The 18,118-nt window shown below is 35.1% G+C and overlaps 1 protein-coding gene across 1 annotated transcript in view; it reads right to left on the bottom strand.

Moving 5' to 3' along the window:
• The window catches only part of LOC134586240 (collagen alpha-1(XIX) chain-like), a 209,227-nt gene that overhangs the window by 85,154 nt on the left and 105,955 nt on the right, over window positions 1-18,118 (bottom strand). Inside the window, exons 22-24 of the mRNA XM_063441733.1 lie at window positions 15,705-15,749; window positions 11,100-11,144; window positions 7,917-7,979 (exon numbers count right to left, since the gene is read on the bottom strand). Coding sequence (XP_063297803.1) covers window positions 7,917-7,979; window positions 11,100-11,144; window positions 15,705-15,749 — 153 coding nt within the window. The remainder of the gene's footprint in view (window positions 1-7,916; window positions 7,980-11,099; window positions 11,145-15,704; window positions 15,750-18,118) is intronic.

Below are 18,118 nucleotides of genomic sequence, written 5' to 3'. Positions count from 1 at the left end.
TCCTACCCCACAAACCCTCTCTTTTACACTACACACATACACAATGCATCCCCCCCACACACACACACAGAAACATACAATGCATTCCTACTCACACACAGACACACCCGAAACACACAATTCATCCCTTACGTTCTCTTACACAATCAATGCACCCCTTACAGACACACACTGCATTCAATTACATACACAGAAACAAACCTTGCACCCCTTACACACACACACACACACACCCAGAAACATACAATGCATTCCTTACACGCAAACACACACTACATCCCCTATAAACACACTACATCCCTTACACAAATTGCACACATAAAACATCCCCAACTCATGGATGGGCCATGTAGGTGGATTTATGGGTGGGCATTGTAGGCGTATGCCCCCTGGGGGCCCAGACCTTGAGCTGTGTAAGGGGCCCTAAAAAAACGGAGCTGCTTCCTGTTCGTTAATTGTTGTGAGCACTGTTAAAAACAGTCTCCAGAGAGCCTCTTCTACACCAGACCTGTGGAGCCAGACTGAGACCATCATCAGCCTCTTGTCCTCATCTGGTGGTAAGTAGGCAATCCAATATATTATTAGTGGCACTAATCTCTAATTTACCTCACATTAAATGGATACTATAGTCACCAGAAGCACTACAGCATAATGTAGTGGTTCTGGTGTCTATAGCCTGTGCCTGTAGGCTTTTTAATGTAAACACACTGTCTTTTCAGATAAGACACTTTGTGAAGACTGGCGTTGGCCCATATGGCAGAGCATATGGGCGGGGCATTGTGATGTCACATGGTGGGCTGGACATATGGGGGGGGGCGGCAAATTTTTTTTTGCCTAGGGCGGCAAAAATCCTTGCACCGGCCCTGTCTGACATTCCCTGCTGCTTTTATAAGAAGATGTTAGCATGCTCAGGAACTGTTTGTACCCTAAATATTGAATTGTAATGATTGGAAAATCAAATTACAAGTTTTAAGCTAAAATAGCAGTCAAACTAAGCTATATTTGCAGCTTGGCCATTTTACAATTTGGTTTAGAATTTGCTAGTTTGATATTTAGTGATTACATTCCAAAATTCCACAGTACATCCTTCCCAACTATCCAAGGTTCTGTGGTACCATCCCAGATTTTGGGTGCTTTCTTCTCGCCCTGATTAGTACCATGTGCATTATTTGCATGAGTGGGGCCAGCCTGGCAGGATTAGAAGGCCCATTACAAGGCAGGTCTGCCTTTGTTGTCACTCTCCTGGCCCCCGCACCCACCTATCTGTCCCAAATCCTATACCTCCCATGATAAGAGTTACACCACAGTATCACTCCCAGTATACCATGATATGCTCATACTGATTCATTACACTTTTCCTGTGTGGAAAGCACGCATTGCCTTTGTACACCTCTATATCTTACCCAAGCAAACGTAAAATGTGTCTAAACCAAAAAAGAATATTCTGTGCATCCACCATCCATTCCAAAGAAAAAGCCATATTTAACAAAGCGAAAATTGTGTTATATGGGATCAAAGAGTTAAATGTTTTGAATACATTATATAGGTTCCCATAGTGATAATTTCTCATTTGGTTTTGAATAGCTCCTGTTTTTTTCCATGATACATATGGCTTAAACTGTTTTACAACAAGATTCACAACTTGCAGGATGAGAAAAACCTCATCAATGACATTTTTACCACATTTTTATATATGTGTAAAATCCCAGAACTAATCCAAAATTCCTCTTATATTTTAATTAGCTGATGACATAAAAGGCGTATTTTAGGAGATATGTTATCAGTAGGAAGTGGTGCTGTAGTTGGGGCATGTCAAAGTTGTGCATGATCCCCCACAAAAATTGTACAAGTCAAGTGGGCAGTAATTCTCTCCTAACTGACTGGCAAACCTTGCTAACAAGTCCCACGGGGCTGCCAATGCACATAGTGCTATTATAGAGCTAGTCTACAGACAGAAAAGCCAACATATTGGTTGATGTTGTTTCCACATTTATATTTTTCTTTTCTGCATATAGGATCACCGAATCCAGACTGTTGCATTAGACATGGCCAACAGTTTGTGGGAGTTAATCATTTAAAAATAAACCTTCAAATGTCATAATAATACTTCCATAAACACACACATGGGTCTTGAATATGGATTGATACACAGCGTTTAGAACGAACGTATGCCGAAAACCATATGCTTTCAGATTTATAATATCTAATAGTTGTATTAATTAGCCTATTTACTGAGTCCAGTAACAGAGATTATTTAAAATAGGTTAAAAATTAATGCATTATAAAACTGATCATAGCTTCAATTAAAAGTCAGAATTTGTCTGCAAGGAAACATGTTGTGTTTTAGTGTAAACATGAAGCTTTGAGGAGAGAAAAGAGATGCTTAGACTTTTCTTATCTAAAGAATTGTAAGATTTGTGCGGGTGAAAAAAATGCATAACACATTATATAACATCAGTGCACTCTATGCACACTGATTGCCACTAGATGGTAGTATAGGATATGACAATGATTTGCTCTAACGTTTGAGAGCTGTAAAGAGATTGCCAGCACAAACCAGAATACCGTGGAATCAAAGTTCATTGCAACTTTCTCCTATTAAATCATCAATTGATACGCTTGTGGGCTAAATAAGAAATGTAAGGTCCCTGAGTTTTATAGCTTTCAATAGTTAAGTGGCAGCGACTTCATCATAACAATGTTAAGTTATGTGCGTTTTTGCAACTGAAGAATTCACTATAGATAAGCTTTCTTGGGAGATGCTTTTTATCCTTATAAATGAGACAACTAATTATATTTTTGAATGCTCCTACAGCTCATTGTTGTTAGTAGCAACTCAACTGGCATGCAATTACCTGCTTTCGATATCGTTACCATTGATATGAAGACCACACTTTACAATTATAGAAAAGGGATATTTAAAAGTGGTGAAGAGGATATGAGGTAGGCAGCACATATCGGTATTTATGTCGTACCCAGGGACATTTACTGAGAGGGTTGTCTGATCAGGATATGAACCTGTGATCCCCAGTTCTAAGGTAGTGCTATTTACCACTTCTCTTACCAGTTTAATAATATATAGGAACCTACTGTAAAGACGTAAGTAGTCTGCACAAGGCCATTTTATATATGATTGCAGATCTGTAGGTCACAGTAACAAACACAGCAATTTCTAAAAGAAATTTCAATAAATAATGACTGTGTGCTACAGGGTTTCATTCACTACGGAGAAAGGAATATAATTGACAAAGAAGCTATGTGTTTTTCACTGAAGTAGCCAAAATAGGGAAAAGAAATCCAACTCACCTGTTTTTCAATCTTGACTTTTTTTTGTCCTTATTTGTAGTTCCTTTGCCAATTCTCCTCATTTACTTAATCCCCTGACTGATTGTGCATATTACTTCCTTATTTCTGCTATTTCTCACCCTGTCTCGCTATGTAATGGAGCTACATGAAAAATAACTGGCTCTTGAAAAAAACACATTATTTAACCCATTAAGGACCAAACTTCTGAAATAAAAGGGAATCATGACATGTCACACATGTCATGTGTCCTTAAGGGGTTAATCTACACTTCATCCTTGCAACTGAGGCAAGAAAAATACATAATATTTCACTTGTTCTTAGTCCTAAATTTTAATCCGACAAATATTGAGAACACTGTTTTTAGCTCTAGCGTGGTCAGCTTGTACAGTGTTCCCTGTAGTCATCATCACATTAAATCAGACTGCCTGATTCGGATGGCCACTTTTATGTGATGCCTTTTATTGAGATTTTCTCTGTGTATTCCCAGTCCAATAATCCGTGCTCACTAAGAGTAAATAGGAAATAGGTGATGCAACAATGTTTGCAGCTGACAGTATGTCAGATGGGATCAAACACAGATGAAAAGGAAATAGCTGGGATACAGGCCAGACGTCTATTCAAGGATGCTCACTTTCCTCGTCAATAGGATTTGCTGGTCAAGAACAAGCCCATGTAAATGAATGTAATGTCTCAAAACCTATATTACACGTCGTGTTTAAGAACAATAAGGGAACAATTTATCACAGCGCTGCTGCAGTATCACTGGGTATGACTGATCAAAAGAAAAACACACATTTTGCCCTCTGTAGTATTTTGTGCAATTTGTGCACCTGTTTCTCAGCTGGTAGAGTGTGTTGCTTTGTGTTGCCTAATTGAAATGTGATATTGATCCCTGCTCCACAGAATAATGTTTTTCATACTATGTCTATAACTGCAGCATGCAATCTGGCGATTTCACTTGTTTGCTTTAACAAGAAAATAAATGACCCTCATAGACCGACCAGAATGATAGGTAATGAATCAAATCCAACGCTGTTCCAACAGAATGGCGGGCATCAAATGAAGAATGAGTGTATTATAAAGAGTATTCAGATAAGATTACAAAATAAAATCACAAAAAAGGGATATATGTTAGGTAGAAACAAAAATAATAAACTACAACCTTGCTACAGTAAAAATAATTAAAAGGACACTCTAACCACCACAACAACTTCAGCTTAATAATGTGGTTTGGTGGATAGATCACACCCCTGCAATCTCACTGCAATTTAGGAGTTAAATTACTTTGTTTCTTCAGCCAAAGCCACAGACACTTCCCTTAGTTATGACTAACACAGCCTCTCTGCACACATACTGTAAAGAAAGATCTTTTTTTTCTTTCTTTATTGCACAGTGTGATTAATTAAAATGTCTTATCTCCTGCTCTGTTAATAGTCTGCTAGAGATGGCAGGAACCTTGCAGAGAAGAGATAACAACTTCTAAAGTAAACACACTGTGCTGTGGAATCTGATTGAAAAGTAAACCATGTTTTTTATATGTCATGTTGACTGTGTGAGTCACAGAAGAACAGCTTCATTAAGCTAAGTAATTTGCTGTTTACTGTATGCCTTTGAGGAATATATGATACAAATTAATTTAAATTCCGGTTATGTATTTTGATTAGCCATACAAGTGTTATATATAAAATAATATGCTAAACCAGATAAGTAAAATAAATAAATAAAAAAAAAAACATATTTGGTGTTATTTTAACACCAGCATAAAAAAAATATTTGTAGATTTTATGCAGCATAAAATATATTTTAAAAAAATATATCTATGGATGATTTTTGATATGTTTTCTCTAACTGGAAGGTAGACAACCGTGGGGTGTACTGCAGGTGTGCAAAGTGTCTTATTGAGCTGATTGTTGCTACCTGTAAAACACCCACAGCTAGTAAATTGCCTGAGGAGTGACTGCTGTGTAATACAAAGAATGTGATGCACGGGGCCAAAACATCAGAAAATAGCTGTGTTGTAATACATTAGCTCTTGGTCTCTCAATCCTTAAGCCCATCCAACAGAGCTGGTTTCCAGAATTTGCTTACAAAAACACAGGTGGTTCTTTCATTAGCAGAAGTAAATCTGTCAAAATGACTGAGCTATTTGTGCTGATGTGAAGAAATTCTGCTCTGTGAAGAGGCCGGGAGATGTGCTTGCATTAAGAAACCCAGCCATTTTGTTCTTCTTTGGGACTATTGGCCTGCAGGAAGTAGCAATTTAAGAGGCAGTTCAGTTAACTAGCAGTGTGTGTTACAAAATATAGCACTCTTTTTTTCTACTGATGTGTAACTGTTTGTCACCAAGAGTTAGGTGCAAAAAATCCTTTTTGTGTGTGTTTTTCGGCAAATGTTTTGTGATCTCTTTTATTTGTGGGCTCTATACAAAAATCCAAACGTCTTTCAAGAAGTTAAGAATTCAGTCACGAATGTAAGTTTTCTATATGTGGATTTAAGCAGTCCAAGTAATATTGTTTATTCTCACAGCATGACTCAGACTGAGTGTTTTTGAGTAAAGTAGATCTTTTGAAAATGTTTTTGCGTACAGTATGTGGGTGGGCGATGTGTTCACAGTGACACAGTTCTGTACGCATACACGCAGACCTTATGTTCACACAACTGACAGAATACTAGCTTGTGTTATTTATTATGTGACCTGTTTTTCAAGACGCGAGCCACTTCCAGAAAATAAAAATGTACATTTTCTTTGTATAATGATGGTAATTTAAGCTGTAGATTTGTGCATTTTTGCTGATATGATTATAGATCTGCAATGAAATACCCATTTACTAAAACTACCAAGACAACACCATAGCACCTTTATTATATGTAAACATACAGACAGCTTCAACTCTTCAAGAGATCAGAGTGTCAAACATTATCTTTTTTAATGGAACTGTACAAAAGTAAAGATCATTTGGGGCGTAAGCACATAGAAACACACATATATAACACAAGTCAGAAATAGATTGGTGGCCTTTATGTTTTCACTCTTTCTGTATAAATAGTAAGGCAATATAGACATTAGTTACAAGATATGACACTTAGCAGCAATGAGAGAGATGCATACTAATTAGTCACATGATCCCTCACCATACTAGATTAGTTCTTTATCTTGGTATTGCAAAATCAGAGAAAGGTAGAAAGAAACGGAACTATTAAGGCCAGTAAAGTGGCGGAAGGATGGAGGCAAATCTACTTTGAGGTTTTTTTATGTAACGTAAGTCAATCTTGTTGGAGCATGGATATTGCATTTTTGCCATAAAAATTCTGACTTCCTTCTGTACAAAGTAGAGTGGTATGGTTTAAGTCATTTACATTCCAAATGTTGAAGCATGATTTAATGCAGAAAACACTTAAAAAATCTCTGAATGTTTATAATTGCTTATCAGCATGCTGCTAGAATTGGTAAGACCGAATACCCTAAAGAAAAACAACAAATTAATAACCATTAATGCTGAACTATGTTGCAGGAGTAAGCATTGTAAAACAGGTCAATGTGCCCAGGAAAAATTCTCAGCTTTTGATAAAGGATGTGTTCACTATCGGTTAAGTTGTTTTTTTTTTATGTATTTATTTGTTTGTTTTTAGGAGTACATTTAAAATCAGGAAGCATACCTTTAGCAGTAATTGCTGTCGGCTCCAGGAGATTACCTACATTTAGATTTACCATTGTTTGTAAGAATTCTAAATGCTACGATTTGATACAGTAAAACCCACTCAATGTAATAATTTGTCCATTATGTAACAAGTCTGCCAGGGAGTAAATTGTGATATTTATGTAAAAATAATGATGTAAAAAAAAACAAATAAAACAAAACAAAAAAAAAATCCAGAAATACATTTGTGCTTATGAGATCAAGTTTCTAAAAAATACTATAGCAATGGGGGAGAGATTTTAAACTATTACCATTTAATAATGATATTGTATTTTAATAGTATAGTGGTATTTTTCACTTACAGAAGCAAACTTGATTTTTTTTTAAAGCATTTAATAAAAAAAAAAATGTTTTTTTTTTTTTTTAAATGCCTTATTTGTCTGGTCTTTCTGTTTTCAAGCTAAAAGAGTGTCTGACCAAGGTTTCACAAGAAATCACATTGAGGAATATTCTTATCTATGTCTCATATTTAAAGATAAATGTAATGATTTCCAATTTATATTATATAGGTAATATACTATCAGGCAGTTATTCACATGGTTTGCTCATAGTTTGCATGCATATTAGCCAGATGCTTTTAATTGCCTTTGGTATGAGTTATGCACCTAATAAAAGTATCAGCTATATACATGATTACAGACTTTAAACCTATTTCTGCAAGGATATATTTTGTTCTTACAAGATCGTCTATATGATGATGAGGATGCCTAATAAAACCACTAGTTTAATTGTTCCCATATAATTGATTGGGCAATCCAATGGCAAATCTATTAAACCACATGTTAAATGAATAACGGATCTGATGTCATAGGCTTTGTACCAGTTAATCCACAACCATCCCATGGAGGCTAACTAAAAGTGTTCTGGAAAAAAAATTAAAAATAATAATAAATTAAATGTCTTAATACTCACTGGGGGTCCAGGAGGCCCTTCAGGTCCAGGAAAGCCAATATCTCCTACTGGACCTCTTTCGCCCTATAATAAAACATATAGTGTGTTAATGTATACCTTCGTTACATGATTTTTTAATATCAGAATAAAACACAAATCACACTTATATGGAAGAGAATAAATGTAATGGAAATATAATATATTCACATTCTGATAAAATGTGCTTCAACCATTGAAGTAGCAGAGGTTACCCTCACACAGAGTTTCAATGCTGGATTATTTCTATTGACGATATTACAAACCACTGTACCAAATCAGTTTGTTGCAAAGTTGCTCTCTGTATAGTGAAGATATCTCAAAGCATGGGTGAAACTATTCATTCTGTCAGTAAGATGAATGATGAACTATGATGTGATCACAAACAGCAGAAGTTTTACTGCAGAGAGACAAACCAATTCAGTCTGTTTATTATGTTGATCTTGTAACTTGAATGAATATAGGGCTCCTCAACCTTTGGATTTAAGCCCACATTATCACAAATTAATATTTCTCTCTTACTATAGATGTTCTGGTACATGATTAAAAATGTCACTTATCACTATCACTTATCGTTATGATCTGTCTGTAGTCATCAAGGACTGAATCACTGCTGGTACTTGGGAGATACATTCATCTATTGATATCTGGGTCTCTCTGATGATGCTCATAGACAGTGAATGATGTCAACAGTTGTACAAAATTCATATTGTTCAAACAGATTAATAACCTCTGCTCTACTGATATGGAGAAGCCTGGAAGGACAGAAGGCCGAAGGCCCCAAAGATTTAGGTAACAATCAAAAACTGTTTGAGCTTTTACCGTAGCACAGTTCTACTTGATTCCTGGTTGTAGAGTGTCTCTTTAAATTTCCTCTGTACCCTAACATGGCTAGTTACTAAAGTGAGAATACAAAGGGAATTTCAAATTTAAGGTCAAAATAGCTGAACTGGAAAAATCCTGTAAGACAGCTATGATTTCAATTAGATTACTCTGGCCTTAAATCTGAAATTCACTCTGAATTTACTTGAATTCTAACTTTGGTGAATAACTGTAAATGTAAAAACTTATTTTGTCACAATACGCAATTAAGTCGATTCACAGTACAAGTTAAGCTAGCTGCTTTCCCTTAATATAAGACACATGTTTTTCACTGTAAACACTAGACAATCAATATATACTGGTATATCAATATGACTGCATTTTAGTAGTGTATATTAGCAACAGAAATAAATAAACATAAAAGAGTGTTTGTCGGTACTGCTCACTACGCTATTCATTCCATACAAGTGAGTAATGCAAATATATATATATATATATATATAGCTGACTCATCTGATTCAAAAGTTTCATTACCACATCAGGCAAATACAATTTATATAAATAAAATTTTAGCTATGTTTACAGTTTATTATATTCCATCTATCTGTCTGAATTTATATCGCATGTAAAGAACTTGTTCAATCATTTTGAAATGAGAAGATAATTTGAACTGTGATGCCCGCAAAAATATACCTGTAACAATACATCTGTAAAATGTAACAATCATTTTCATAAAATGCTATCTCATCTAAAGTGAACCTAACTGGTCATGTGGATGTCGAGGCTATTTCCAGATAGGTATACATTCATTATATGTATTGTGAAATACATTTACTGCCTACAAATGATGCACACAGCATCTTACACTCCCTAACATTGAGGGGATATTAGCAGTTGTGTAATATTACAGCATTTCCCATAACCCGCAGCCAGCCAAACATTTTGCTGAGAGTCGTGGGAAAAGCAGTCTGCATATAAGTCCTCCACGGCATTAATCAATCTCCTAAGCTAACAGCATGGATCCACTCCGGCACAAAAAGCATTATAAACTATTTTGTTTTCCTGGTTCGATACATGCAGTACTTTGATATGTTATTGCACATTTGCCTCTCTTAACAAAATAAGCCAAGATGTCACTGCTGTGCAAATGACATTATCCTGCAGGTTTTTGGATGGCCTTCTTTGACACGAATATGTCAGACTTGTGTTTTACCAAAGACAGTGACAAACAAGTAACTGTTGTGAAAATAACATTCCTTTTATTCCTGCAATATTTTATTTGGAGGCCTACATTCATGACATTAACTAAATAAGGAATATAATACTTGTTGACTGAACAATGACAAGTGCATCAGATGCCGGGCCCAAAGACCTTAAAAAGCCTACTACTTGCTGTAGAGAATATCATTGAATGTGTTTTTTTTTTTTTTTTTTTTTTTATAATTCTTTATTTATAGATTCACAATTCAAAGTAAGTACCAGTATTTGGGGGGAGGGGATGTTTTACTATTGTGACACCTCCAATCCATTAAACATTAGGAACAAAACAGTAAACTCTTCCGTGTCTTTATGTTAAAATATTAAACATTTAATTACTAAACAGTAAATTGTTTTAAAATGACATTTGACTTGTAAAAACTGGGAAAAAAGTTGTAAAAAAAATGTCTTTTTGTTCTAAATTATACAAGGGGAGCAGCAAATCACTCCAACATACTGCTAAGTGAATAAACCCCTTTTATAGCCATGGGTTAAATAAATCAATACCATGGTAACTGCAACAAAAAGTTACACAGACAGCAGTCTAAAAACTCATTCAAATATTTTCATTAGCTAAACTGCTAACACGTGGTGAATAAGTATATAATTATGCTTTATTCTGAATAACCACATTATAGTTTGTATGACCGGGGGCAATGCATTTTTAAATGTTCTACTTAATGCTTACAAAATGCATTTTACATGGCGAAAATTGAGTCTTTGACTTACCTGACAGGAAAGGGGTCAATTAAGACACAGCACTTAAAGTAAACTTTGTGTTTTCTGAATTGCAGTAATAAATATCTATTTATTCCCTCACAATGTTAATTGTATAGACTGAGTCTATTAAGATGCAGCACAAGCGTAAGCATATGGCTGAGCTCCCTTGGGCCTCCTCAGTAATACTGTAAGAAATATGTCTCTATTTTCTTGGGATGCACCGGTCTCAAATCACCTATGCTTTGTACCTCAGGGAAGCACAGCTACCAAATTGAGATCAGCGGTGACAGTTCTGTGAGCTTTGAAATGCCTGTCTTCTCAATTCTCTAGAATGTTCTGTGGCAAAGCAAATTTAATATGCATACTTACTGGTTCACCTGGGATTCCTGGTGAACCCGAAGCTCCGTTTCTCCCCTGTTAAAAAGAAAGAAGATATTTTAAAACAAATTGCGTTATGCTACATAACACGCATTGCATATTGGAGTGTGTTTCAACAAAGCTGTCTTGTTAACCAAAATAAATTACAATGGTCCATGTGTTTTTATTGCATTGTCTAAAGATTGATCTTGGAGTCTGCATAAAAGAGGGTGCAGTGCACTTAAAGCAGCAGAAAATGTTTCTGGTTAAAAAGGGATAACTCACACTGAAAAAAAAAACATAACAAAGAGTTAATAGGAATATCCTAAACATTTTTAAACAAACTAAATGAAATATCATGCTAGAATAAGGAACTAATTTCCAAACTCCAGTGTACCATTATATTTTATTGTATTTAAAAATAAAGGACTCCTAATTGCCCTGCTCTAATATGAAAGCCTAACCATTTATATTTTTTTAATTTCTGATTTTTTCCAGTCCTCTATCTCATTTGCTCCTGTGACCATGTATTAACACTTCACATGCTATATGGGCCATGTTGATAAGGCTTCGTCCTTCTGCAAGAGTTGATTCTCAGACAGCATCCGGGTCTCAGGTGAATACTACCATGCCACTGATAAGTATCAACCAGATTACCCTCATTCATCATCTTGAACACAACCAGCCAAACCAACGTAGTGTAATTTCTGTTGCAGTATATGATGAGATGACTCTTATGATTACATTTTTTTTTAAATTTCAGTAAGTAGAATGACAAAATCCAAACCGAATACAGTTTTATGAGTTTGATTTGGAGAGACAATCTGTGGTTAAGATCAAAAGACAGAGTAGACGGCCAACGTCTGTTTCCTTGGCCAAAGACTTCACATTTGCTATTCATTGTTTTGTTTTTTTGAAGAAAGTGCCCAAGAGCAGCACAAACAGACTACATAATAAGTATACACTATGTAAAATTTTGAGTCCACTTTTAAGTCTTTGTTGTCAAACTACACCAGAAGATATTGTTAGATGTCCTGCAATTGCCTCTTCAAAGCTTGTCAGGAGCAAAGAACCCAAGAGCTCCTTCCACTGATTCTTCAAACATGCTTTATTCAATCTAGTGTCATCAGATAAATTGGATAAACAGCAGAAACAATTCCAAGCAACGACACAGACTGAATGTCATTTCAACATGGATTGTCACAAGTATTGCAGCAAATGGATTTGGAATGGCCTGTCATCAACCTGCAGTGGTTATTTACGGACTTTTACTCTAAAATGCAAGATGCTCTTTTTTAAAAAAAACAAAAAAGGGATATTCTAACAACAATAATAATAACATGACAGCAAGATAAATAAATACAAAATATAATTTTAAAATAGATAATTTTACATTAATCTATCTATCTATCTATCTATCTATCTATCTATTGATCAACCTATCACCCATCTATCTATCTATCGATCGACCCATCATCCATCTATCTATCTATCTATTTTTCTATTTATCTACCTATCTACCTATCTACCTACCTATCTGTCTGTCTGTCTGTCTGTCTGTCTATCTATCTATCTATCTATCTCTGCAATGTGATCTGTGTAGATCTTGTGGCCTGCTGGCAAATAAGTTGGCACAGGACCCATGCTTCAAAACCCCCCATCAGACTATAAAAGTACAGTATGTACAGGCTCACCCAATCTAAATTGCAGAAAAAAATACTTGTTTTGTTTGCTCAGTTTTAAACATTTTCCACTGGAAATAACCTAAAACAGCAACTTGCAAAGAATTGATATTGAGAATCTCTTGAAAATATTGAGTAACTGCTTCACATGGCCAATGATCATATCTTACTACATTCACTTATATGGGACCTCTGGTTGTTACATACTACCTCCACCAACTGCCCACTCTCTGGTACAAAACCCCATTATATGGTTCCCCCAGAGTGGACACAAACATCTTTTTAATTGTTTTATTTATTATCTACCTTTTTTTTTTACCTCCTTTTTAAAAAACAACTTCTACTTTTCTAGAATAACACCATTAAATAAAACACTGAAAATCACCTTTAACTTGCGTTAACCTTTTTTATTACGAGATGCTCCATTTTCTCTTAAATTTATATTAAATGTATAGCAAATACATACTTTTCAAACATAATTAACAGGGAAATAGTAATAGTGTTTAATCCCCCCCTGTACTATCTATTATTTTCTGTTAGACGTGTGCAAAAATGTATTTCAACCACATCAAATTCTTTTAAATCCATGTGAGAATGAATCAATCCATCTGGGATTTACCTGAGGAAGCTAATTAAGTGAATAAGTGCATCAATTTGGTCAGGTGTAGATTAAAGGCAATTTGATTTGGACAAATCATATTTAATAATAATTAAATTGTGTGACCTCATAAAAGAGTGAATATGTAACACTGCACTATGATACATGAATTATAACTTTCTATTATAAGCATAGTAACCCCTTTACGACAGGGTCTATATGTGGTATGGAGCGGTCTTTGAGGTTATGACTCTAACCTTAATTGAAACCTTAATCCTATGCTATCCCTAAAGCTAACCCTACCTCTAAGCCTTAGTAGTTCAGTAGATTGACGCCCAAGATGATTGATTGCCATTGGAGCCAATCACAGTAAGCACAGTTAAAAAAAATCCAAGCATTACAAATGAAATTATGTAGTTTTTAATTTAAATGGACATTTACTATATTATAGTTAAAGAAGGTCATTTCTGTGATTGGCTTCGATTAAGTCCAACTGGTCAGTCTGGGGGACAATCAGGGACATAATTTACTCATTGTGAGGTGGTCCAGCATTACCCAATTAACAGCTGAACACCGTATTCCCTGGCAACTACGTATCAGCTGTCAATTATTTCATAGCTGTGCTGTGAAAAGGTGTCACAGAGGTCCTATGGGACAGCCTCTTGAGGCTGTTACTGGATAGATACAGAAGTTATACTATTTAGTCATTTCATGTTGCTGCAGATTGTAGAATGCTGAATGTACAACTGGTAAAGACAGTTCCTTGGCAACATGAAGGTGACAGGCATAGCTATTGCACGGACCGGAGTCACCGTGATCTCCTGCCTTCAAGGAACTCCATACAGCAACTTGTGTTATGTAAATTCATTCTCAATCTCATACGGTAAACATGTTTATTATAGAAAGACATAATTCATGTATCATAGTGCAGCATAACATATTCCCTTTTTTATGAGGTCACACAATTTAATTATGATAAATGTTGCTTTGATAATAGATTATTTTAAATATCTTAAAGCCTCACTCTAGTGTTACAAACATGTATTTCTAACTCTAGAGTGTTACTATAACCATTTAGATTATTAGGCTCCCCTTTATTAACCCCTTAAGGACACATGACATGTGTGACATGTCATGATTCCCTTTTATTCCAGAAGTTTGGTCCTTAAGGGGTTAAACAAAATAAACTATTTTACTTATGTTACTTCCCCTGGAGTGCTCGTCTTGGTGTGGTCTCTCCAGCCTCGCTGGCTGAGATCATCCATACTGAGCAGCAGTTGACGTCTCCGTGCAGAGTGTGGAGACATTTAACGATGGTCCTGCAATCTTTGTATGGCTGTATCCAGGAAGTCCCTCTAGTGGCTGTCTAAGTGACAGTCCGTAGAGGTGGCATTAGGCAGCAATGTAGAAAATGCAGTATTTACAGTGCTGAGGCTGCAGTGGTTCTACTGACTAGACTGATGCCTGTTGCTGAAGCGGTAGTGGTCCTAGTTCCTAGAATGTCCCCCTAAACTACATTTATTTTTGTATAAACATTTTAATTAAAGGAACACTACAGACATATAAATCACTTATATTTATGAGAGTTCATTCAAAAAACACCAAAGAAAACGTGCAGAAAAAGTACATGTACTAATATGTAAAATAATAACATCATTTTCTTGGAGTGTTCCTTTTAATGGTTTCTCATTCTTAGTAAATGGATAGTTAGTTTCTTGTGAACAGTGTAATGCAGACTTTATTTTGTGTATTTTTGCTGAAAAACAATGAGATAATGAGGTTACTGAACCATTACTAAAATAACTATACAGTCCTACATCATGAATTATAAAATATTGCGTGAAATTGCTTCAAATTATTATTCCAGTTTACTGACCATGCACGAATGAAAACCAAGATCTATTATGTGAAAGGTCCACTTTTATGACTTTTGATTAAAGCAGCTATCAACAAAATTATGTTTTATTGGTTATTAAAAAGATTGTTGCCTGTATTTCAGTATCTCAATATAGCAATGCTGCCTTCTTAACAACTGTCTTAACATTAAAGTGTTTTTTTCCAAAAGTGACATTTACTGGTATAACAATTGTATGTTATTTTGTGTATTCAAACCGAAAATTGTTCTTTCCAATTTATTATTTAATGCTCTGGACCGAGATTTTATTCACAAATATGCCTCATTTTAAAATCACTATACATACAAAATATATTCAGAAAAAAGAAAATGTGAACATGTTGTGTGCTTTGGTTTTCATATAAATTGTACTATAAAGTTGTAACATATACACAGCTACAACATTGGCCATTATTAAATTTACAGCTGCCAAAAACACTCACCGGTAGCCCAGAAATTCCCGGGGGACCAATTTGCCCTCGTTCTCCCTAGAACACAAAATATACACAGAGTCATGTTTAGCAATATACCGCATGGTTTATTTATGAAACAGGAGAGACAAATGATATATTTATGGCTCAGAGAACAGCCGTTTGTCTTATGCATTTTGTCAATGCTTAGTCAAGAATATAATTCATTAGCTAATCCAGCTGACATTCCTAATCTCCCCAGTCTGAATCCTCTATTATGTCTTTGTTCTAGTGAAAGGTAAACATTATTGCACAAGGATACGTGAACCTCAGGGGATGGTAAGCGACGCTGAATCAATTCGCAGTGCCAATGCTATGACAGGGTGTCACTCTCTTTGTACTTTATCAAATTATTTACATTGCCTTGCAGCTTTATTCATCCTATTACAAAGTTGGTGGTGTGTAAATTAGTTTGCCTAGCCTTTGTGGCTACACAATAGCTGTGATAGGAGCTTGGAGGGAATCTTATATTAAAAAAAATGGTTCTGTATTTTGTAACTTTAAGTTTATTGTAGCATTATGGAGTTTGGCGTTATAACAAATTGAGTGCAATTTCTTCTCTTTAAAATGTGTTATTGATCTGAAATCTTGCATTCAGGGAATCATTTTATCTCTTAACGATCCATGACTCCCCCGCATAAAGGCACCACTTGAATGTGTTGTTTGAAAATATCCCTTGAACACATAGATGGATCATTTCCTAGCAAGTGGCAAACAAAAAGAACTAACACAATTTGCAGCACTATTGGAGGGATATATCATGGCAAAAAACAGGTACTATTTTGGGCAAAGTGCTATGTAAGGAGCAATCACCAAGAAACCAATATTTAGCACTTGGCACCCAGAATAATACTGGCTTTGCTTTGATATATTTCCCCTTATGTGTTTATAACCATTGTGTACTCTGTAAAAATGTATTTGTTAGTTTTTGGGTGATATGAGTTCTATATAATATGTCATTTGAAACTATTGACATAAAACCATATGAATGCAGAGCTGTACACAGACACCAACACGTACCATAAAGAGATATAAAATTTACTTAAGTATGTGTTTTCATGTAAACCATAGAACATGGTTCATGTATACAGTCTATTGGCTATGCATGCGTTCCTGGTCTTAGTACTGTATATTGTGTTAATATTGTTTCATACATAAATATTGGATAATTATTAAAAGATCTTTAACCAGAGATGGAATGTTCTCTCTGTAGCAGTCCATTCCGGTATCACCTTGCATAACTTGCCCTATCGCTATGTGCTTTAACCCTATTTTTATTTTTCTATTATGTGTTTAAGAAAATACTGTATAATTTAGTCTCCCAGCAAGATGTGTTCTGTTCTGCACATACTGATTTTGTTTTATTTGTTTTTGTATAATAATTATTCCTTACTTCCTTTAAAGCAGTGCAGAGTCCTGTGATCTGCCATCAGAAGAAATGAAATAATCTCCAGCATTCTTCTTTCCAGAGTGTTACAATTCTTTTATTAGCACCTTCTCACATGGTAACATTTTGTTTGTACTTAAGCCTTTGTTGGTGCTTTGGAACTGCTGCTTCCTGGAATGTTGGTAGTGCTGACGGCTAATGTGTGGTGTTTATGTCATCCGTCACTTTCATCTGTCGCTGTCATCTATTCTTTTATTTGCTTAAATGTTTTTCTCCAAATAACATATGTTTTATTTTTACTCTGTACAAAATTGCTGATAATGTTGGTGCTTTATTATTATTGGCATTTATATAGCGCCAAATTATTCTACAGTGCTTTACAATACTTTAAAGAAATACATTTAACAATGAATAAGATCATTACTAAATTTTACCAGAACAATAACTTGATGAGGACCCTGCTCAAACAAGTTTACAATCTAGTAAAATAATATTTCACATTAAGTGGTCCTGTCTCACAGGTAACGTCCTGTATTCCCACGTATGCTTAATTGTTTGTGGATGGAGAAATTGTTTACCCCATTTTTTTCATTTTTATCTTTTTTACCCTTTCCCATTGTTGTTTTTTTCCATTTTTTTTTTTAAATGTAATTAAATGCATTTGAAAAGTCTCTTTGGACACAAAACTATAAGTATTACTTTTGATCTACTCGAAAAAAACAAATAGATCTATGGATAGGGCAAAGGTACAGCTATTAAGCTGTAGTGATTTACCTATTGATTGTTTTTTTTTTACCTTTTGCTGGAGGATTTATAAGCACTTTTATTTTCTATTTTTGATATTATTTCATTCAGCTTTATTTCCAGTTACTATTCACACATCTGGAGTGTTTCTTCAGAGGTATGAATTTATTTCTTTTGTTATTACTTTTGATCTATGCTGTCTCCTTCCTGGTGACAGAGAACTTTTCATTATGTATTAATTGTTTATCTGAATGAT

This window comes from Pelobates fuscus, chromosome 2, assembly GCF_036172605.1.
Source record: "Pelobates fuscus isolate aPelFus1 chromosome 2, aPelFus1.pri, whole genome shotgun sequence".
Taxonomy (NCBI): domain Eukaryota; kingdom Metazoa; phylum Chordata; class Amphibia; order Anura; family Pelobatidae; genus Pelobates; species Pelobates fuscus.
Note: the sequence above shows the minus strand (reverse complement) of the source record. Positions and strands in the feature narration are given on the sequence as shown.